The sequence below is a fragment of the Meles meles genome, chromosome 16, assembly GCF_922984935.1.
Source record: "Meles meles chromosome 16, mMelMel3.1 paternal haplotype, whole genome shotgun sequence".
NCBI classification, from domain to species: Eukaryota; Metazoa; Chordata; class Mammalia; order Carnivora; family Mustelidae; genus Meles; species Meles meles.
Genome location: NC_060081.1, coordinates 49,611,033 through 49,635,414, shown reverse-complemented (window position 1 = coordinate 49,635,414; position 24,382 = coordinate 49,611,033). Strand labels below are relative to the sequence as shown.

Below are 24,382 nucleotides of genomic sequence, written 5' to 3'. Positions count from 1 at the left end.
CCCATGGTTACCTGAGTTGACGTGGCAGCTTAAACCTATTACGCACATCGTCAAAGCGGTTCCCCAGGTAAGGAGTGTCCACCGTCAAAAATATGGCCTTGTAGCCTTTCCGCTCTGCCCGCTGCACTAGCTGCTTGGTGACCTCCCGGTCGTTGTAGATGTAAAGTTGCAGCCAACGAAGGGCCTCAGGACTGGCGTCTGCCACTTCTTCAATTGAGGAGGTAGACCAGGAACTCAGCATCATTCCAGTTCCCATTGACCTGCAGGCTGTGGAAGAAAGACGATGAAGACAAGCCTGGCATTTTCCCTACTCCAAAGCCTTCGGGTTGTGATTCAAGGGACAGAGACAGCTACAAGGGCAATTAGGCAATAAGAAGTCAATTCTTTAAAAAGTTGGAAATATACATTCCTTCTACACTCTGCATTGATCTGGGAGACAAAAATGAGCCAAATAGCCAAAGATGTGCTGTGTATAAGTATGAAAAAATTGGAACAACCTGAATCTCCAGGCTTAGGGGATTGGATACACTGTAATTCATATATAAAATGAAAGATACACACCCATTAAAGGTATTACTTTTGTGATGGTTAATTTTATGCATCAACTTGGCTAGGTGATGGTTCCCAGAATTTGCTGGAATACACGGGTTGTTGCTGTGAAGGTATTCTATAAAGGAGATTAACATCTAAATAAGTAGGTGTTGAGTAAGGTAGATGGCTCTTTGTAATGTGAATAGGACTCATTCGACCAACTGAGGACCTTCCCTGAGGATTGGTAAGCAGATTCCCTTCAGACTCAAACCACATCAGCTCTTCCCCAGGTCTCCAACCTGCCAGCTTATCCTTTAGATTTTTTTTTAAAGATTTAATTTGTTGATTTGTCAGAGAAAGAGAAGGGGAGAGAGCACAAGCAGGGGGAGTGGCAGACAGAGGGAGAAGTGATGCAGGAATTCAATCTCAGGATCCTGGGATCATGACCAGAGCCGAAGGCAGACGCCCAACCGACTGAGCCACCCGGGCGCCCCTACTCTTTAGATTTGGGACTTGCCAGTCCCTGCATGAACCACTTTCCCAAATCAATCCCTCCACCCTCACCTCTCTTTCTCTCTCTCTCTCTCCGTATACGTACATACTCTGTTTCCGACTATTACAGTTATAAAAGAAAAATATTATTTGTGGACACAGAAAGATTTTCAAGATATATTAAAAAAAAAAAACCAAAGTCTACAAAATGACACATACAGCATAATTCCACGTTTGTACAACAGTGATGATTGGTATATACACCTAAACAAACTGATTGCTAATGATCAGTCAGAATTACGGGTGAGTTTGATTTTTTTCTTCGTTTTTAACTTTTAAAATTCTATCTTTAAAAATTTTGTTCCAGGTGCATTCTACTATTTCTGTTGCATATTTAAATTTTATAAAATACATATGCTAAACATCCCAAATAGACAGCAGTGTCCTCACTGTGGGGGACTTTTTGTGCAAGATATCAAAAAAGGAGCACAGTGAAAGTGAAAAATAAGTAATTAATTTGATAGACTCACCTTCCCGAATGTCTTAGAGAACTTGAAAGAACAAGGGTGACAGGCTTTTCACTAAAAATAGGTGAAAGGCAGTAAAATTGGGGTCAGCTTTAATGGAGGAGGAACTGATACAATGTTTATATGCCAAATACCAAGAATGGCAAAAGACAATAATAAATATATAAAACGGATTATATGACCCTGAGTCAGTCAACTCAGCTGTGCGCCTGACATATATCAAATGGAATTAAAACCAGTTGTTCAAGTGACCCTCACTGGGTGATGTCGAGAATACGGTGATGTACTGTTCAAGACACTACATTGAGAGGCTAAAATGCTTCCATGCTTCTCAGGCTTTAGGGGACAGTCAGATACTCCAGGAGCATTTGTGAAAACACAGTGTGCAAACATCCCCCCAGAATTTCTGATTCAGTGGGTCTGAGATGCACCCTGAGAATGTGCCTTTCCACCCAGTGTCTGGGAGGGACTGATGCTGCCAGTCCCCATACCACGATTTGAAATTTAAATAGTAGTGGTCTCCCTTGATAGTAAATTTCTAAGTTCACATAGTAATAAAATGGATTTGTTTTTGATAAGTGTGACTTTACCTATGCCTTTGAAGGTGTTTTTCATCCCTGTTGTTCAGGTGACAGTTCAGATAAAGAAGACATAAACCGGAGATGATCTCGTCCATGCATCACTAATCTGTCCCTCTGAGTGGGCCTTTGAGAATTCTCTCACGAGATTCATGACTTGCAAAATTGTGTCTAAAAGCCTGCATTTTGGGACACCTGGGTGGCTCAGTTGGTTGGGCATTTGCCTTTGGTTCTGGTCATGGTCCCAAGGTCCTGGGACCGAGTCCTGCATTGCTCAGCGGAGAGACTGCTTCTCCCTCTCCCTCTGACCCTGCTCCCTGCTTGTGCTCTCTCTCACTCTCAAATAAATAAAATACAATAAAAGAATATTTTTAAAAATAACAAAAGCCCACATTTTATGAAATATTAACACATATGAACATCTAGACCATTGCCTGATTTTCATTAAAACTTAAAACAGGGACAGTAACTCCAGGTCATCTACTACTGTTTGGAAGGAACACCAGGAAACACTGATTGGGTCAGGGTCCCCTCACCATCAATTTATCATAAAGAAAATATTTCCTGAGGAGGATGTGACCAAAGTTCCCACAGAGATGGAGAACTGAGTGGAATGAAAACCCAGCATGCCTGACCACTCCTCCAAGGCAGTGATCTTTCTGGAATGTTCAGATGCCCACCAGATGTTCAGATGCCCTGGTATCAAGCATAGATAAATGCACTCCCCAATCCTTCAGGGCCATGACACCCAAAGGTAGTAGGTTTGCCACATTCCTCAAGGATGCCATTATACCAATAACTCTGGGAAGGCAAACCAATGGGTAGGACCTGCTACATTCACTTGTTCAGGGTGTGGCTACACAAAGGGGTTCAGCTAAGAGGACCACCAAATATTAGGACAACTTCGGTAGCTTACACACCATGGAGATGAACAGAAGGATCAAAAAGATCTTGTGGGGCACCTGGGTGGCTCAGTGGGTTAAGCCTCTGCCTTCAGCTCAGATCATGATCTCAAAGTCCTGGGATCGAGCCCCGCATAGGGCTCCCTGCTTGGTGGGGAGACTGCTTCCCCCTCCCCTCTGCCTGCCTCTCTGTCTACTTGTGATCTCTCTCTTTCTCTCAAATAAATTAAAAAAAAAAAAAAGATCTCCTTGTATTCAAGAGAAACACCTACGGACACTCCACAAAGACCACTAAAACCCTTAAGCTATCATTCTTGCAGTGGGTGTCAACCTTCACAATCAATTTGCCCACTTGCCCTGGGTAGGCATGTCCAGAGAAAAGCAAGGCCAGCTCATGGCCTCTACTTCCTGAATCTCCTGGCTCTGGTACTAATGGTTGCTCGTGTTATTGGTGCTCAAGGTTTATTTTTCAATGATTAAATCATATGGGGCTGAAAACTTGAGTCAAAGACCTTCAAAAGTCTGAGTTACCAATGCCACCAGTGGTAGGTGACCTAACGAATTTACTCCAAGAGAGTCTCCTGGATGGAAGGAGAATATCAGAGTCTGTGCTGACATAGTCTGAGTTGAGGCTAAGATATTATTTCTGGGAGAGAACGGGAGCAGAGCTTAGAAGGCTTGATGCTCCTTGGATCTGTGATCCCCTTCACTTGCGATTATCAGCTGTAAGAAAGGCAAATTATTGATGAATTACAGTCATGATTTTCAACACAGCTTTCTGTGAGAATGAGATGAGGGACCCTGGGATTTTATAAGGACCATTCGGAGAGACGATCAAAATTTGCCTGTTAAAATATTGAATCACTTCCATTCCAATCGGTAAATAGCCATAGCTCTGAAGTAAATGACCCTCCTTCTTAAGTCCCTTCAATGTGGCATCACTTCCTTCTCTCCTCAAGGAATCCCTGCCCACCCCCTACAAGCCAGGAATTTGAAAGTTAATACCTGGCAGAGCTGGGGAGGGGGGTGGTGTGCGGGGCATTCAGGATGCTGTTAGAACTCTAGAAATGAGCATCTGATCATCTCTTCTAATTGGTTCAGTTCTTTGTTGAAATGATCGCTAAATATTTCAAATGTCATTTTTGCCCAATAAATAAACAGAATACCCTTCTAGCTCACATTACTCTTTTGGGGACAAAAATTGCAAGATTTTAATTTTATAAATGACTTGGCATAGTTAGACTGTGTTGAGAAATTCTAAGTAGAGTCATCCTAGTCTAGTGCAAAGCACAAATGCTTCTGAAGTCCCTTTTCTCTCCCGATTCCTTTTTCACAATGAAACTGACCTCCAGCTCTCAAAAGCAGCAACTGTCAGATTTCATTTTAAAGGGACAGCGATCCGCTTGCATGGTGTAACGTAAGACTCTGGTGCATGCTGCCTTTTCACAACTCTTAGCAAAATGGGGATCACATCTGAGGTAGTGAAGACAAGGCCCAGTTTCTTGCCTCTAACATCAATCCAATTCTAAAAATCTTGGCTTTTATTATAATCAGCTTATCCTAGAAATAAAGTATCCAGCACCATCAAGTGAACACTGATCCCATAGGACAGCCCACAACTCTATTTCCTTATTTCCACTCCCTCCCTCTTTTATCATCACTAAGCTATATTTTCAAAAATGAACACCTAAGAGATGCCAGGTTGCCCAGTCAGTTTTGTGTCTGCCTTCAGCTCAGTGATGGTCTCAAGGTCCTGGGATCAAGCCCCCGCATTGGGCTCCCTACTCAGTGGGGAGTCTGCTTCTTTCTTTCCCTCTGGGCTCTCTTAAATAAATAAAAAAATGATCTTAAAAACAAACAAACGAACAACAACAACAAAAAAAAAAACCTCCTAAACTTTTAATGTTCTAGATGTATTCAGATTTTTTTTTCTTCTTTATTTAGGGACACTAGTCATACATTCTGCCATTGCTATAAAAAAATGCACACACATATCACTGAAAGAGATATGAGTAAGGTTGTGGACATTAAAGCCCTAGAAATGATAACAGGTGATAATATACATCCCTTGAAAAGACAACCCAATATAATGGATTGAGAGTCAGAAGGTCTGGGCTACTGTCCCAGCCTTACCGTCTATGAGGCACCTTTCATCTGCAAAATATCTATAATCACAGATATCTATCACAGAGATAATGGATCTCTTGTCCATTTCTTAGCTGGACAGTCCACTGAGGCAAGGTTTGTGAACATTTTTTGTATAAATTCTGAAGCCATGTAATTGTAAAGGGGTAAGTTGGAGAATGCCTAACACCATTTGGAAGGAGAAGTCCTAGATAGTCTTATAAACTCAGAATTTTGCCTAGGACCTGGGTTTCTTATCATTACTCATAATCTTCTCTACACCCAGCTTTTCCTTGCATTGGTTTTGATCAAGACACCCATTCCTCTTTGCAGAGATAGCATCAAATGCTCACTACCTTAAGCAAGAAAGCTCTCAAAACGGAGAGGAATCTTCTCCAGGCCAAGGAACTCTATGAGAGGGCTGATACAGAAACAGAATATCAAAGGAGATAATTCCTGCATTCCCTGGGTATACATTCCTTTGGAAAGCCAGGCACAAGAGAACAGCAAATATCTAAGAGGTGCAACCAAAATATGCCTTTCCCTACCTTCTACTTCTACCCCTTATCTGTCTGCAGATTTCCAAGGAGGGTCTGCAGAGCAGATCTGAGGGGCTGTCAGCATTTGCTTAGTCAGCCATCAACAATAATATCTAGGAGAAAATTTTTTAAATTCTCACTACATTTGTTGTTGCTGTTGTTTCTCTACTTTATTTGCAATAAAATTCCGAGTATAATAATACAGAAATAAATGAGTTTAATATCATTGTTTACTATTACCCACAATACTGCCCCTCCCACATACCCCAGAATGGACTATGGGCTAGTATGGAAAATACTGGTGCGTTCTGTTTAACAGAATCAAAATTATCCTGGGACGCACCCACAACAAAGTTTTTTTTTTTTTTTTTTAAGATTTTATTTATTTATTTGATAGACAGAGATTGCAACTAGTCAGAGAGGCAGGCAGGGAGAGAGAGGAGGAAGCAGGCTCCCTGCTGAGCAGAGAGCCTGATGTGGGGCTTGATCCCAGGACCCTGGGATCATGACCTGAGCTGAAGGCAGAGGCTTTAACCCACTGAGCCACCCAGGCACCCCTACAACAAAGTTTTTTATTCAAGTTAAATCACATGGTCTAGGGAGGGGTCTACAAGGGTCTGCAATAATCTGGCATCAGATCCAGTGTGGTTCTGCCTCCCCAAACAGCCTTTCAGTAGAGTTAATTCAATTTTGTATGTTATGGAAACTGTTATCAACCACTGAGGTTGACATCAAGTCATCTTAGATATAAATGCAGCCACCTCTGCAGTCGATACAAGACTCCAGTGTACAATGATTCAGCTGGGCTAGAACAGGTCAATAGCTTTGTGAAACAGCAGGAATGGGCAGAATCCGCACAATGTCTGAGAAAGGCGATCACGCCTCTAGATGTTGGCAGCATTTTCCATCAAGCCTTAATGGAAACATTTATTTCTGATCTAGGTAGTCTGGATGTAGGGGAGAGAAGACAGGAAAATGACGGTGAACTTAAACTGTAGGGGACACTCAGCCTGCCTGCCCAAGTTCTTTTACTCTAAAACCAGGACCTTAGAGGAAACTGACCAGGGGTGGCTCCCAGCTTGCCAGTGCTAGGTGCCTCCTGCCGTTGTATCTGTCTGTCCTCTGCACTGATGTCCCTCCGAGGAGGGCACAAGTAAATGTGCCACATTTTCTCATGCATCATCCCTTGCTAGTTTTAAAGTCAAGGAATTAAATTGCATTATAGTAAGAGGCCCTAGGCACATTTCACCATTAACAGCTGTGTTTTACAACCTTGCTTATCTAGAATTTGCCCAGCTTCCTAGAGTTTAAGTTAGAAGCAAAAATAAACAACAAAATAAAAGTAAAATGGCAGAAGATGAGAGAGAAGTTTCTCAAGACCAAGGCAGTGTTGATTTACCGCTTCCAAATGTTTAACGTCCAGCCCCACATTCTCACACAAATAAAGGAGATGTATCGCCAAATAAAACTGAAGTTTATCACGCCAGACTTGACAAGTCGGGGAAGGATAATACATCTAGGAATGATACTCATCCACAGCTACCACCATCACCACAACAGAGGAAAATAAAAACTCGTGGCTACCAGTGGAAGTAAAATGTCTATTATTTGAAGCATTAATTCGTGTAGATCAAATCATATTCCCAGATTAGAGCAGAACGATTAAGCAATGTGCTGCGTGGGGCCCAAATTATTTCTTTGAAAATAGTTCTCTTTTATAGGAAAGGTGAGTTACATTTCCGAAACTGTGTGTTTAAAGGAAAAAGGGGTAACATGATGAAAGTGTCTAAAGTTATTTTTAGGTGCATTTGTTTACAAAGCTCCTGCAAAACTTAGTCACCAAGACAGCTGTGCTGAAAATTTTCTTGAGAAAATGCATTCTGTCCTCTGCACAGGAAGTCATTGTGCAATGGGGAAAATATGCAGTGACAAAGTACCAAGTAGTTGTGTGGCTCGAAACTCAGCATCTGACCCACTGGGGTGTTTGCATGAACAGGCCCTCTAACATCCACTGGCTGCGTCATCCTTTCTTTGCACAGGAACTGCCATTCACAGGCTTACGAAAGAGGCAGTGAATATTATTGTCTGCGTGTCTAAAATTACTCTTGCGATTCCCTGGAAAAATAATGTGAAATTTCCACTATAATTTTGTGTGAAATACTTAGATGTGGTCAAACAAATCTTAATTTACGATTTAGAGAATGGAAGCAATCTCAACACTGCCAAGAAAGGCAAGGAAACCGGAGTTCATCTTTCCAGTGCTTTCAGGATGGTCCATTGTCTGAATCAGGAGCAGTTTAACCTTGAGGGATCACACAGCCACTCACTTGGAGAGCTGTTTATGATTGTATGGAAAGATCTGCAAGAAACAGTCCTCGTGACATCTGTGTCCTCCCTTTCTTGCATCTGCTTTGTTTCTGGGACAGAACTCTGGGTTAGACTCAAACATCAGCTTTACTGTAATGATCCCCGGGTTATTAATCTGTCATCTTATTAAGTTGTCAGGTCCTGGCATAACCGGCAGATCGCATGGAGACCACACCAGAGTCAGATGCCTATTATGACGGGTTCAAGGAAGATCAAGCCTGCCCTTGACCTCAATCAACCTCGCAAAGTGTAACAACCTGGGTGTCAGGACACACTAGGGAGAGTCTCTGACTTCTCGCTGTCATGCTTTAATGTCATCAGGCACACTAATCATTGCAGTAGGAGCAATCTCATGCTTTCCAGAAAGCTGCTCCAAGAGCTTAAATTCTGGTGTGAGATACTAGAAATTGTACCTTTCAGTGCTGGTCTTCAGTGTAGTAAGAGTCTAATTTTTTAGTAGTTGTTTTTGACTGATGAAGTTGGTCTTAGTGCAAAGTGATTTCAACACTGAATCTACCATTTTTGGGAAATTTTTCTGGATATAAATGACCTATCTTTATATTTATCAATGCATATATACAAAGAAGGTCCATAATCCTTTAATATATGTGTATGTGTATATATGTATACGTGTATGTGTGTGTGTGTGCATATGCATTGTGTGTGAATTGTGTATGCAGAGGGTGTGTCTACTGAATTTTAATTGCTGGAAAAGTACATCCAAAACATAAAGTCGAGCTGAAATAGGTTGAAAACAAAGGTGAGAACTGATTCTTTTTTTACTACAATGAAACCAAGAGATATTTCCTTCCAAATATTTAATGATGTAATGTGGACAAAGTTTCAGTGAACTGTCCTTTCTTCTTTTTCCTCCTTAGTTTTGTTTTTTTTCTCAGTAAAAATGGCTAAAATAATGGATGAAGACAAATAACTGAATCAGACTCTGGAGTGAAATGAATCTTGGTTCACACCCCATCTTGATCATGGACCAGCCCCAGACTTTGGTCAAGGGCGCCCTTGTCTTCCATTGTCAAAAGAGGAGAATGATAAATGATAATTACCTCACAGATCTATTGTGAGGATTAATGATAGGAATGTAAAGTCCAGCATCTGGTGCATAAAAGGCACTCATTTCAGAAAAAGTAAAAGTCTCATCTAAAGTAAATCTCCTGCTTTTCCTGGGTTTAGGTAAAATTGAGAATAATGGGGATATTTTCCTCCTCGGTATGCTGAAATGTATACCTACTCGGTCACCTAGTACAACACATAAATATATAAATCAATAAAGCTTTCAAAAATACATCATTTGGGTCTGGAGCAAAGGAAATGACAATTTTTCTTGCTGAATGGTCTTTCACTCAATGTTAAGGTCGATCACTTAATCTCGGAAAATCCAGAAAATTCAACAGCTAAAACTCTCACCTACACCCTAATTCAGTGCTTTGGGGTCTGTATGGCTCTTTGTGTTACTCTGCAATCTGTTCCACCTGCAGCTTAATAGGTGGTCAAGTCACAGCTGAGTCCCAAAACTTCACTTTGGAATGTTCTGGCCTTTTAGGCTCAAAAAGAACGTGTTTTGATTTAATGGTTTTATGGCCCATCAAATCCTGTGTGGTAGCCTCTAATTGCATCCAGGGGCAGGAATTTCTTTTAAACTCCTTTTTTTTTTTTTTTTTTTTTGACAGTTTACTAAGAATTTGCTAATATGCTGAGCATTCCTGGAACGCGTTAGGTGGGTTTTGATTTTTCTCTATTTGAGGTCCCGGCACTCCCTCATGTGGCACTTGCACACATAACAGCCAGAAGCAAAGGATGAATTAACAATCTCGTCTCCTTCCTCTTGATTTCTCCTATCTAAATCAACCAAAAGAGAGCACATCATTCCATGAAGGCTGAAATTCAATTCCATTGCAGCCGCAGTGCCTAACACCGGAGAGAGTTCCATGATCGTGTCCTAAAAGCCTCCGTGGTCTAATAAGCATTTTATTTGTTCTTTGAGAAGTCAGAGATGCTTTATTTCTCTTGCGAGATGGAAATCTCATCTCAGGAGACTATCTGCTTTACACGGCACTAGGGTTTCTACGTATCATTGAGATTTCCTTTATTATGCTGAGTATGTGGAGACATGATTCTGTGGTCATCCTGGAAGCTCATAAGAAGAATAAAACTTAATAAAAAAAAAAATCCAATAGGGTTTCAAATGGATGCACCATTATAAGTAGAGACATTTGTATGGCTCTGTAAATATTATAAAAGTTGTCAATTATTGAAACATCAACTAAATCATCTACTGCAATAAATGTCTTACTCATAACACAGTGCATGGCAAACTGCTCTCCACTCAGTGCTTCTCTGTTAGTTTCTTTCCATCATTTTTTTTAAGACTTTATTTATTCATTTTTGCTATAGAGAGAGAGCACGAGCAGGGAGGAGAGACAGAAGGAGAAGCAGATTCCCCACTGAGCAGGGAGCCCGATGAAGGACTCCACCCCAGGACCCTGGGATCGTGACCTGAGTTGAAGGCAGATGCTTAACCCAGTGAGACACTCAGACCCCCAGTTTCTTTTCATCTAAAAGAATTTTAGGACTTGTTTTTGTTATCTTTTTTTTTTAATTATTTATTTTAGAGAGAAAAAGAGAGCACAAGCAGGGGAAGGGGAGTAGGGGAAGGAGAGAGAATCTCAAGCAGACTCCTGGTTGTGCACAGAGCCCAACATGGGGCTTGATGGGGGGCTCGATCCCACGATCCCAAGATCATGAACGGATCTAAAACCAAGAGTCAGAGGCTCAAGTGACTGAGTCACCCAGGCACCCCAACTTTTAGGAGTTCTAATTTTTGTTTAAAATTCAAGCCCTTTTATTTATGCTTCTGCATTTTGCTCAAGGCTCGTATTTCCTAATGAGTTTCATATTCTGTGGCTTTTCCATCCTCTCAAAACTAAAGGGATAAAACTATAAAAACACAGAATGTTTGCAGTTAATATTCCAAGACTATAACATAGAATTGCCTTAGGGTTCTTGCTGCAGTTAATGATACTTGGAAATATCAGTCCCTGACCAGGATCTTATAAGCAGCACTGCACAAGTGATTAACAACCCAGAACAAAGTATTCATCCTCTGCAAGCCTCAGTTTCCACAAGCACAGAAATTGGAAAAAGATCCTTAGGGCTTTGGACTCACATTTTAAGATCAGTAAGACATAGATGAGTTAATGAATGCAAATTGCATGGCACACATTGATAGTCAAGTAAATGGGCTATCATCATTTTTCACAACAGTTAATTTGCGTGGCATTTCTCAAACATCTATTTGTGTTTTCAGCAAGATCCAGAAATAAATATGGCTGCTGGTTTTCCTCTATCCCCAGCATGCAGCTATGAGAAATGAAAACCAAAGGCATACGAATACTCATTCCACCGTCTACGCTCTCTGGGGCTGACGTGGAAGGCAGGGTAGAGAGGAAAGGGTGGGCTATCAGAAGGGCAGTTGTCTACCTTGAATGGTTTCTCTATTTAATGGAATCTTAAATGGGAACAGAATCATTTATTTATACCCTGACCACCACCACCCCACTGCCCCCCGCCAAAAAATGGTTAAGATCATCTTCCTTCTGGGAATTTTCCTGTTTTGGTTTCTGACATTTTCTCATAGTGGAGATTTGGTCTTCATGCTTGGGTTCTGCTAACAAAGCACGTGCTTCGTGCTTAGTTAGCAGAACCCTTTCTTTAAAGAACCGTCCTATCTGTCCTGTCGAAACCCAGCACGCAACAGGAACACCTCTGTGCTCAGTGACACACCTAACTTTCCCGAGAGCCCTGGGTACAATCCTGACCTCCTTGGAACATGGTAAGCAAACACTGATCGTGCTTAAGCAGCTGACTTTATCAGTGAGGAAACGTAATCCTCCTAGAGAGTGAAAATGACCTGCCACAGAAGCGAAACTAGTTAGTGGTGAATTTCCACATAAATCAGGTGTCCCAGCCTGACAGCCCAGGGGACACTTGTAGCCCACAAAAGTATTTGCTTTGGCCGACACATTATTGCCTCAAACAGTGTTTTAGAGAATTTTTGATTTATTTGCCAACATTTAAAAACCAGGAGATTACACATAAAAATCAAGGCTTCTGGCTTCTCTTGAAATGTTGGGATATCTGGCGATCCCCACATCCTCATTCCCTCGGGGCGGGGGGGCGGTAGTTAGCTAACACTGAAATGCAGCTGCCCCCTTCCGGGGAACCTGCAATCCCACCCCCGCCCACCATCTCCACCACTGAGCCTGCACTGTTGTTTTCTTAACTTCATCTCTCTCTGGATATTTATGTTACCAGTCTGACCCTCAAAGCCATTTTTGAGGTCCCTGCATTAAAGCTTAAAACAAAAATACCTTTAGCAAAGTAAAAAGGGCGACTTTCACTCCCGTTAAAGTGCAAATGGAGTGTACTTTTCTGAAAGTGGAAGAAATTTGGGGGACCCTGGGGACAAATAAAAAGTGCACCCCATTTTGGAAAGCTTTTCCCAGCATTATTCTCCTGTGATTCTCAAAGGACCACCTAGAAGTAAGAGTTCTTATTCAACTAGGTTTGCCAGATGCAGTGAATAAACACATAGGATGACCCAGCTACAAAGGATTTGTTGATTACCTGAAATTCACATGTAACTGGCCCCATGTTTTATTTGGCAACCTTACATTCATGGCCATTTTGAGAACGAAGAAAGGGTAGTCCATTGGTCACTCTTCAACCACAAAGCCGTGTAAGAAAAAAGCTCTCTTCTCGGGCCCAGTTCACACTGGGGACAGGCCCCAAAGTGATGGGGAAAAAAAAAAAAATTCCAAAAGACCCTTGAAGTCGGGTTCTGTGAAGTCTGGACAGCCAACTGAGAAGGTAAGATTGTGGTACTGTGGTAACTTCCAGAACTTTCTGGATGCCCATTCTAATTATTCAAGCCTGACCGTTTCCTAGGGATTTGAGCGGCCCTCACATTGGTTTGCATTCTTCCAGAAGCCAACAATGAGACAAAGATAGGAGTACAAGTCTTTTACTTAGAAATAATCACAAGGTGAGTTGAAAAGTGAGAGAGGGAGGGGAAGGCAGTCAACAAAATGTGTGTTAATGGCCAGGTAATGCCTAACCTTCCTATCTGTCTGCTCCTATTGCAAGAGAAAATGTCAGGCAACAATTTGCAGGTTTTGATAGAAATTGTAAGTAACAGAAGGATATATCCTGAGCCCCAACAGCGTCTGTTCCTGGCACACATGCCTTCTTTCCTTCCAAAGAACATATCCATCCCACAACCAAAATTTACAAGGCCAAGGCAGGTCATGAGCTGATCACCATCAGCTTTCAGGGTTAATCTAAATATTAAATAGACCATCCATCCACCCATGGTAATAGAAGAAAACTTTAGGAATGTTGAAATCCTTAAAGGAGGTTTCTACCACAAGTTTGGATATAACGCCCTCACAGGAAACCTGATCCAGTCTTAGATCCTTAAGGACATTTTGTATGGCCTTCCATCGCCAGTTCCTCTGTGTCCTCAGGGTCACCACACCCTCTGCGTTCTTACTGTTCAACCCTGTCCCAATACTGATCCTGTATCCAACTCTCCTGTGGGGGGCAGGGGGAGCACCGGGGCTGCTTTGCATGCACCTAGAGTGATAAATCAATTACTTTTAGGGGACTGTAATTGACAGATAAATGGGCTTCCCCTCATGACATGTATGGGATTTTCTGGAAATGGAAAGCAGCACAAGACGGTTAGGAGCGAAGATGCTGGAGCCAGATTGCCTAGGTCTGAATTCCGTTTCTGTCACATATGAGTTGTGGGATCCCAGGCAAGTTATTCATCTGCTGGGTGCCTCAAGTTTCCCATGTGTCAAATGGGCTTACTATAGTACTGCTTCTTTGGGCTGCCCCGAGGATTTAGTGCTTTAATATTTGTAATACTGTGCTTAGAACAGCACCTAGAACATAGAAGTTTCTTTGTAAGTGTTTGATAAATTAATCTAAAGGAAGACTCCAATAAGTACTTACTTAAGAATGCCCCCTGCTTAGTACTAGGAGGAAATAATGTTGCACAAAATAGTCCTATCTAGGCCATCAAATTAATGTTTCTTTCTTTTTTTTTCCTTTTTCTTTTCTTTTCTTTTTTTTTTTATTTTTTATTTGACAGAGATCACAAGTAGACAGAGAGGCAGGCAGAGAGAGAGGAAGGGAAGCAGGCTTCCTGCTGAGCAGAGAGCCCGATGCGGGGCTCGATCCCAGGATCCTGGGATCCTGGGATCATGACCTGAGCTGAAGGCAGAGGCTTTAACCCACTGAGCCACCCAGGCGCCCCACAAATTAATGTTTCTAAGTGAGTCTTCTCATTTTTCTTTCATCCCATCCCCACCAAAAATAGGGAACCCTGATCTTGGAACCATCACAAGGGAGGTGGAGAGTAAGTCCTGTCATTTACTCATCAAGAAAACTGCCTTCTCTGGAGCTCTAGCTCTTTGCCCACAGAATGAACATAGGGACATGTGTCAAGTGTCACATAAAGGGATATATACATATATTTAGAATCTCCAGGATTGGTGGTTGTTGTCTAACCAAGTGAGCTCTGTTTATTGCCTTCTTTTATTTCCTCTCCCTCACCGCCATTCTCCTCATGGTCCCTTAGCCATCTTTTGTTTAGTTTTTATTATCTTACAAAATAGTTCAAAAGGAATTTTCTAAATATGGACCCGGAAGAAGAAGAATAGAAAGTCAAGAGTAATCCCCTCACTCAGAAATAAGCACATATAAAATGTAGTCTGCATTCTTTGCCTCAGTAAATAAATGTATTTTAGGGCCTTACCATGGTTTGTAACCACTTTTTAAAAACTGTACTGCAACATCTTTCCATATCAATACACTCCTTCTCTGATATCATTACAAAAATGTACCCCATTTCTAACATACCCTGTTTTTGACAACCAACCTCCAATTACGGGACATTTGGGTGGGTTTAGTTTTTCTAATTTTTCTCCTGTTAGAAACAACAAAGGAATGGGGATCCCTGCAGAGATGTCATTCTTCAAAGTCATAATTTTTTCCTTGGAATTCCTAGAAGAGCACTTAGAGCATCACATGGAATTCACACTTTCAAAGCTTTGATAAACAATTGTCAGCGATTTTCTAGAGATACGATTCTACTCTATGCTCTTCCTATGGACATTTGAAAATGCACATTTTCCTTCCATCCTTCTCATAGTCTAATCTGAAAATAATAACTTGATATTCAGAAAATAAAATATATATAGTTATAACTTGGGTTTATTTGGTAGCCAGGGAAATGAATAATTTTCATTTTTTATTGGCCATTTTCATGTGTCCATTTATGAATTTTCTTTTTTTTTAAGGTTTTATTTATTTATTTGAGAGAGAGAGATCACAAGTAGGTAGGCAGAGAGAGAGGGGGAAGCAGGCTCCCTGCTGAGCAGAGAGCCCCCAATGCTGGGCTTGATCCCAGGACCCTGAGATCATGACCCGAGCCGAAGGCAGAGGTTTAACCCACGGAGCCACCCAGGTGCCCCATTGATGAATTTTCTATTTGTCTTTTCCTACTTACATCTTTTCATCTATTTGGGATTAATGTTATTTCATTATTCAAGTATAAGGGCTCCTCACACAGAAAGGCCATTAATGCTTTGCCGCCTCATAGTTTTTCAATTTATTAATTTCAATTAATTAATTAATTAAGGCTTTGCCGCCTCATGGTTTTGTTTGCCGCTGTCTTTTCAATTTTTGTAGAACTTTGACAGCATGGAAATTTCTGGGGTTTGCGTTGATTTGTTGGCTATTGTCTATAGAATGCTTGGGAAGGCCTCTTTTACCCCCACTGTAAATGGAAAGATACCGGTTTTCTTTCCTTTTTTCCCCCCTTCTTCCTGCCCATATTTCAGGATTACCATAGACAAATGGCTGAGGCCGCAAGACCACTTCTCTGTGTGTGGTCCTAGAATTAAAAAAGTTCTAGACTCTAACCTAAGTCTGTCCAACACAACCTGTGTCATGCTGATCTCCCAAGCAGAATTCTGTGGCAGACATTTCGAGAAGGGAAGTAAATCCTTAAGATCTGTGATACATAGAACTAAAAGGCTTTAAAATAGTATTTAATTCCTGCTCTTTGGGCCTGAATTTCCTGCCCTTCTTACCATCAAAAGGCGGCAGATAGAATTCATTACCAACTTTTATATGAGTTTCTGAAGCAGAGTGGGGAGATTTATCAACTGTGCATAACTTTTCAAATATTCATATTTGCTAGGGGACTAGGAAGCTAATAAATTAGCCCTAATAAGAAATTTCTTTACATCATATTTGAATTTCTCATCTCTCTGTCTCCTAAGGCGGTTAAAATACTCTAACGGGAATATAACCCATTCGTAAAAGAGAACAGTGGTCCCAGACCATGAGAGAAAACTCAACCAATCAGGTCACACTACATTTGGGGTTTCCTTCTGAGAATCGCATGGTTTGGGGAAGAAGGGAGGGCTTTGAAATAAGGTAGCCATAAAGTTGAATCCCATCTCTGCCACGGCCTAAGGGTATGACCATGGGGAGTCAATTTCTCAAACCTTCATTTTCTGATATGTGGATATTAATACACATAATATAACTAAAAGCTGTTGAACCACCACTCTGTGTGCAAGGCACTATTTTAAGTACTTTATATGTGCGAACTCATTTAATCCTAATAGTAACTGAAGGAGGCGGGTACTATTTTTATCCCCCACTTCATAGCTGATAAAACTGAGGCACCAAGAATACCTTGCCCAGCGTCATAGAGGAGCAGAATACGCAAGAACAGGTATTTGGATGGCAGCGTCAATGACCTTAATTTTTGTGAGCATAAAAATATCCAGGGACGTGCCTGGGTGGCTCAGTGGACTAAGCCGCTGCCTTCGGCTCAGGTCATGATCTCAGGGTCCTGGGATCGAGCCCCGCATCAGGCTCTCCGCTCCGCGGTAAGCCTGCTTCCTCCTCTCTCTCTCTGCCTGCCTCTCTGCCTACTTGTGATCTCTCTCTGTCAAATGAATAAATAAAATCTTAAAAAAAAAAAAAATATCCAGGGACGTGTTTGCTTGATGCATACAGAGAAAGAAGTCACTAAATGTTAGTCCTCTTCTGTCCCTTTGGGGAGGACTCCCTTCTTACCTCGCACGGTTGCAAGCTCCCCGTCCTCATGAGCCATGCGCTGCATGGCCGTAGCCCCAGCGCATATTGGCATGCTGACCTTCTGCCCCAAAACCGAAGTCGACAGGTCTACTTCCGCAACATTCCGGAGCATCCGTGGATACAGCTTCCATCTAGAATTTGGGGGGGGGGGGGAGTTTTAGAATTTTAAAATCATCACCAAAGCTTTGACATTTCATTTTAGCTAAAAAGAGAAAATGTCCTTTTATTTTTCCCATCTGGCAAATTACAAAGTTAAAGGAACAGGGACATTTTTAATGTTTGTGAAGATAAGAGAATAATGAATGTCACAAGTTACTGTTCTTAGTGAGGTGTGATTAACATCTGGGAGGACTTGCCCATGCGAGCTTTGACACACGCATGCAGATTGCCAAGGCAGTCCAGAACAGATCACCATTGTGAAAAAATGGCCCCATTTCTTTTTGCAGTGAAACCAATCCCTTAACCACCCCTGATACCTTTTCTGTCCATATGGTTTTACTTAATAAGAATATACAAAAAGTATCACACATAATGTAGCGTTTGGAGTCTGACTTCTTTCACTAAAGTATAGTGCTTTTCAGATTCATTCATGTTGCCAAACGCGGCCATAATCGGTTCCTCTTGGTGGATGAATAGTATTCCGCCGTACAGAGGTGCCCCCGTCTGTTTGCCCACTCCCCAGCTAAGACACATTTGGAAGGTTTCCAGTTTAAAGCCGCTATTAATAAAGCCACTATAAACATTCACACAAATGCTTTTGTGTGAATATAACTTTCATTTCACTTCCTCCAAGTCATTTTGAAGATGGTATACAAAAACACGGAAGGCAGACTGTAAGAAGATATACCATGTTCAGTTTTTCATTCATATATATATCTATCCAGTTTTTCTCATATATATGCATTTATATGTATATTAGACAGTAATCTTAGGTAATTACTTTTAAAATTATAATGTGATTTCTTCAAAATCCTTAAACTGAAGTCAGTATTCTTTGAAGTATGGTGATGAGGGAAGATAATTTTCTTAGTTTAGTGGAGCATTTTCCTCAAAAAAGTTACTTGGCAGAAACTGGAGTTTTGGCTTGAAGAATTTTTGACTCCTGAACATGATCTTAAATAACTCCTCCTGCAGTTCTTTCGTGTTGTAATGAAAATGATCAATAAACCAAGAACCAAAACTTTAAGAGTCAAATTTACAAAAGAACAAGTTCTCTTCCCTCTTAGCAAAATGTGTATGTCCTATTTGTTCAGGATTATTTCTCTCATTAGTCACTGATTAGAATGGAAGAAAATACAGCCCTATATCTAATGAGCTCTAAGACCATAAACATGTGTATAAGACCCACATACAGCTTAACCAGCACTCACCTTTCCTTACCTAGATTGAGCTCTGCTTCCAGAGAGACCAAGATTTTCAGTTAATACAGTGAAGTGTGATTTAGAACCGGAGTAACCAAAATAAATCGAACCTCCAAAGTTTTAACTGAAGCCTACTTCCTGTCACAGAAGAAATTCTGCCTTCATGTTGCTTTAGGTCTGTAATCTAACCCTTCCTCACATAATAAAGTAAAGACATCCAGCCCTTGAAAAGCATAATAAAGAAGTTTTACTGTGCGATTTCTCTGCAATTCCTTTGAACATCGTAATTGTCATTATTTTCTGTCATACCACATGCTTTGCTGCTGGAAGTCTTCTCGTTTGGACTGACCCTCACAGCATGCTTCTTTGATCTCCATTTTGAGGGGGGAAAGGCAAAGCCTTGAAGAGAGTTTTTATTACCAATCATCTCTAAGTGTATTATTAGAATGAGAGAAAAAGATTTTAATAGCAACCATTAGCATGTTGGCCTTGGAAGGCATTAATATTTACTTAGAGCTGAGGAAACAATGAAAGCTTTTACCAAAAGCACACACAGAGCTGCAGGGCATCAGCTGTGTGTGTGTGTGTGTGTGAGAGAGAGAGAGAGAGAGAGAGAGAGAATTGTTTAACGTTCAGTTCCTACATAGAAGGCAAGGCTCAGTCCTTCTATCTTCAGGCAGTAGTTTTACACTTGTCCATGTGGTGGCGCAGTCCCTTTAATAACTGTGTGTTCTTCCTCCCCCGCACCTCCCCCTCCAAACTCACTACTTTCTGTTCTGAGGGTGACATTACAGAGACTCCCCAACCAGTGCACAAAATGCAAGTCTCACGCAAAATTGGCTAAGATCAATGGAGAGGAAAGTGTGTGCTCTCTAAAATGTTCTCCACATTTCGGTATTTTCCGAAGAGCAATTACAACTAACCTTGTCAGGTAGTTCTAATAGCTTTCCAAGTCCCACCTGGCCCCTCCCCCAAGGTAAGTGCTTTTTCCCAATCTTACATAAAATCACAGCCGACCATAACCTTGGACTGTGCTCTTATAGGACCTCCGCTTTGGAAAAAGAATATGAAGGTTTGAAGAACAACTGAACCAATTGAATAATAAACCTCTTTCAAAGGATGGAAAATAAGATGCCTGAACAATAGACGTGAGAGAGAGGGGAGGATCCTTTCATAGGGCTTTTGACCCACACGCATGCAACAAAAGCCTCACATTTAATTTACAAAAAAATCTGGTGGTGCCCGCACTCCCCATGATGAGATACTCTATTTGAAGGAAGACACTTAACACCAAGCTTTAAAGCCATGTGCTGTTACTGAATCCCATCAACTGAGCACAGCGAATTAATGTTTCATAAGTCCTGTAAGATGATCTTATTGCATTCCAATTTCCCCACATTAATATTTTACCCTAAGCATTTACATCAAATGAAATATACGTAAATACATATGTAAAATATATAAAACAGCACAATTTCAGTGATCTCATTGTTTACCCTTCATCCTTAATATCATGAGATCTTTAAAACATTTAACTGGCTCACGCTAGACTTCTGAGGTATTGCAGTAAAAGAATAAGGAGGCGGGGATCGCAGCAAACCTATTTAAATAGCCAAGCCAGGGGTGCCTGGGTGGCTGAGGGGCTCAGGTCATGGTCTCAGGGTCCTGGGATTGAGCCTCCGCATCAGGCTTTCTGCTCAGCAGGGAGCCTGCTTCCCCCTCTCTCTCTGCCTGCCTCTCTGCCTACTTGTGATCTCTCTCTCTGTCAAATAAATAAATAAAATCTTTTAAAATAAATAAATAAATAAATAAATAGCCAAACCAGGTTTTGAATGCCTTGGTGTGTAAATGGTTTCCAAAGGCCTGTGACCCTCCTGAAAAGGCATGTAGTTGTGAGTGTGTATGTGTGTGTGTGTGTTAACCCCAATTAGGTCAGGCCATACAAAATGTAGCAAGCTGACATCAGCTGTTCGCGTCATGTTTACAACAAAAAATTATGCTCTTCAGTCTGGTTCTATCTATTTGACTTTGTCCTGTTGTGTTTTATTTTATTTTATTCATTTGATTTGATTATTTTTTGCCCGCAATAACAGTAGAGTCCCAAGTCTTACCCCAGAAATGTTTACAAGCAACTGCGAGATCACACAAGTGAGCCTGGTCCCCAGAACTCCAAACTGCGGTGGTCTGGTCGGAGCGGAGCACAGAGAGCTAACAGCTGTCACTATGACTAACCTTCTGTTGTGTTTGCGGGAGGAGGAGGTGGATACATTTCATAAATGGCTTTTCAGTGCCCTGCCACTGTGTCACAAGGGGTTATCTGGGGTTTGGGTTGTTCTGCAGTCTTGGTTTGAATCAGAATGAGAGAGTCCAGCTTGATTTGCTTAATCCCATTAACCCAAAGACACCAGGACACCCCACCACCACCTCCCCACTACCACCCACACCCCCACCCCCTACCCCGCCCCACCCCCACCCCACCCCCGCCCCTCAGGAAATCTATGCTTAGCTCCACCTCACAGTTCTGTGCTAGAAGGTTTGGAATGAAGGGTTACACAACAAAAGAGGAATTGAAGGGTTAGATAGGCAATGGCCCCTAACGTTTGTTGCAATATAAAAACTCCTCAAGCAGTTGATAATAAAATAGCATCACCAACCTCCAGAGAAAGTTGATTAATCCCCATTTTTTTCCCCTTTCAAGCTGAACCAAAGGGAAAGGTCAAGGTTCATGGAAAGGATGGTGTGGCAAACTCATCCTCAGGATCTGTGTTCTGTCCTGAAGTTACTTAGGTCATGCAGGAAGTGGCTGGGAGTGGTCACTGGAGTTCCGTGACCCACACAAGGATGAGGCATGCCTCCCCTTCACAACCTGGAAGTCAACACTGTCATCTATGTCTCACCAAGTTTCTAGAATTTTCAGGGTTGCAGAGGTGTCTGTATTTTCTGCAGCCCTTTGTTCCCTCTTTAAGGCCTCTCGGGGGCCAGTTGTTTTGGGTACATTTTGCATCAGTTCAACCCACCAGCATTATGGAGGTCAAAGATCCATGTGCTCCATGGGAGGGCAAGCTCCGTTGAACAGGGAGTTGTTGGTCTGGGTCATTGCTCAAACTTCAGCACGCGGTTCAGAGTCTAGCCCACAGAGATTCCTTGTTTAAGTGTGAGTTAACTAACTAAGTAGCATGAGGTGAAGGGGGTTGAAGGGTGGGTCAGGAAATAGGTAGTCCTCTGAGCATTATGACCAGAGAAATTAAAAGACACACCAGCCTGTCAAGGGCCCAAAATTTCCTTGGTTAAAAAGACCAGTTTGGGGTTAAAGTGTTGTTTTTAGGAGACTAGTAAGAGGTAAGCTGTATTACCTGGTGAACAGAACCACTATGGGCCTAGGAAGGGACATCTTCTGGAACAGAAAACTTGGAAGAGGCCCCAATCATTAAATGATTGAAAAAGATCATACAGAATTTTAAGCCTCTCCACCCTGAGCCACCTTTTCCCATTCTGTGGCTCTTCTCACATTTGGGAAGCTCATGTGAGTTCCAGAAGATCTGAGATGAAGTCAAGGCTTACGGAAGTTTGGGGGAGTGGGGGAAGCCATCCCACACCCCATTCTCGGGCTCCTGGAAGGGATGCATGGGTGCTGCTTTCCAGGGACAACCTTGTTAGAATAACCTTGTCTCTCCTGATTTACACACGGAAAAGTGATTTCTTCTTCTTCTTTTTTTTTTTAGATAGATTTATTTATTTATTTATTTGACACAGAAAGAAAGAAGAGATCACAAGTAGGCAGAAAAGTAGGGAGAGAGAGAGGGAGGAGCAGGCTCCCCACTGAGCAAGGAGCCCAACACGGGGCTCAATGTCAGGACCCTGAGATCATGACCTGAGCCAAAGGCAGAGGTTTAACCCACGGAGCCATCCAGGTGCCCCAGAAAAGTGATTTCTGGGAGATTTTGCTGTAGACTGACAAAGCCAAGAAGGAAGGCAAAGCCTTTCCTCTGGATCTTTTCTTCCTTTTTTCTTTAATTTATCACCATCAATGAACACCCACAATTCTCGCTGGCTTTACTAAAGGCCATCCTGTAAGATGGATAAGCCTGAAATCACTTAGTGCATCAAGGGCTTTCCTCCCCTCCAGCAAATAAACCATTTCCTAACTGCTGAGAGAAAAACACTCCTCTAAAGTTATTTGTTTCTTGTTTTTATTACACACAGAAACATAAACCATGACACCCACCGGGTTGTGCTTTGAAATATGAAAGGCGAGGAGAACTAATTTGGGGATAGAGGGAGATGAAGCACTTTGGATAAGGGATGAAATAGCCCCGTTGAAAGATGAATGCTATAGAGACAAATTGAAACCTAAAGTGAAAGTTTAGACAACAGTATTCAAAATGAATGATAACGGAAAGGTGGCAGGATGGGAACATTTGAGGCAACAATTCGATCTGGTTCAACCAGATAAGATGGCTATCTTGCCCTTAATGCTAACTGCTTCCTACACCACGTGCGATGAATGAGCCTCCCTGTTACACTCAGAGAGAAAGAATAGTCACTAGAACGCATCACCATTTTTAAACACAGTTAGATGATCCGAGAAATTCCATGTGAGGCAAATAAGGCTTGGTTTTGTCAGTCAATTGTTTGAAATTCCTAGGCTTGGGATATTTTTAAACAACCTACTAGTCCAAGACTTCTCATGGCCCCAAGAGTTTTTGCCTCTCTACTAAGCATCTATCTAGACAAATAATTTCACATCATTAACATTACCACTTGGAGATCTTACTTCGGTAGGATGTCCTCATGTAATTTTAAAACATGATTTAAAAATAAAATTTTCAGGGCACCTGGGTGGCTCAGTGGGTTGAAGCCTCTGCCTTCAGCTCAGGTCAAGATCGCAGGGTCCTGGGATCGAGCCCCATGTCGGGCTCTCTGCTCGGCAGGGAGCCTGCTTCCTCCTCTCTCTCTCTCTCTCTGCCTGCCTCTCTGCCTATTTGTGATCTCTCTCTGTCAAATAAATAAATAAAATCTTAAAAAAAAAATTTCTTACCTGGAAAATGCAGCAACATTATCAGCCAAAGTTTCCTGGTCATTTGCCCCGGACCTATAATAGTCATAGATAGACTTCTGAAGGACTGATTTCGCATGTTGTTCATAATCACTGATACAAACTAATCGCGTAAACATTTTCACAGGGTATTGCAACCCCAGGTTTGGGATTTTTTTCTCCCCTGCATAGCCTTCTACATCCTGATAGTTCCACTACTTGTCAATTATTAACAGAATTTTTCCAAAGTTCAGATTTACTTCTCTGTTGCTTACATTAAGTGAGTAAATATACGCTTAGATTTTGCAATTTCCCTTGCCTCTGTCTGCCAAAGAACAGCTACACCTAAGCCATGAGAAGGTGGGGGTGGGGAGGCAGGAAGAGGGGACTAGTTGTCACATCAAAAATTAAGGACCTGGAGAGGTGCTTGCATGAATCCACTCCTGGCTCCATTCTGGCTAAGGCTGCTTCTCCCATACGGTATGTGCGTTTGCTTGGAACCCCAAATGGGCTGCCCACTCATTTTTCTTCCACATTTGGACCATCAATATATCATGTGACAAGGAGCTTATGGAATGAATGGGGCATCCAGTGAAAAACGGGTTCTTTATATAATATAAAATTCAGCTGATTATAAACATTTATCTTTAACAATAAGTTAAAGTTAAACAATAATCTTTAATTATCTTTAACAAGGAACATGAAGCCCAAATTTACAGCTTATGCTT

The 24,382-nt window shown here is 41.7% G+C and overlaps 1 protein-coding gene across 1 annotated transcript in view; it reads right to left on the bottom strand.

The window, feature by feature from the left end:
• Positions 1-23,842, bottom strand: part of HAO1 (hydroxyacid oxidase 1) — a 50,181-nt gene extending 26,339 nt beyond the window's left edge. Inside the window, exons 1-3 of the mRNA XM_045981653.1 lie at positions 23,658-23,842; positions 17,238-17,389; positions 12-267 (exon numbers count right to left, since the gene is read on the bottom strand). Coding sequence (XP_045837609.1) covers positions 12-267; positions 17,238-17,389; positions 23,658-23,794 — 545 coding nt within the window. The 5' untranslated portion in view covers positions 23,795-23,842. The remainder of the gene's footprint in view (positions 1-11; positions 268-17,237; positions 17,390-23,657) is intronic.
• Positions 23,843-24,382: the final 540 nt, after the last annotated feature.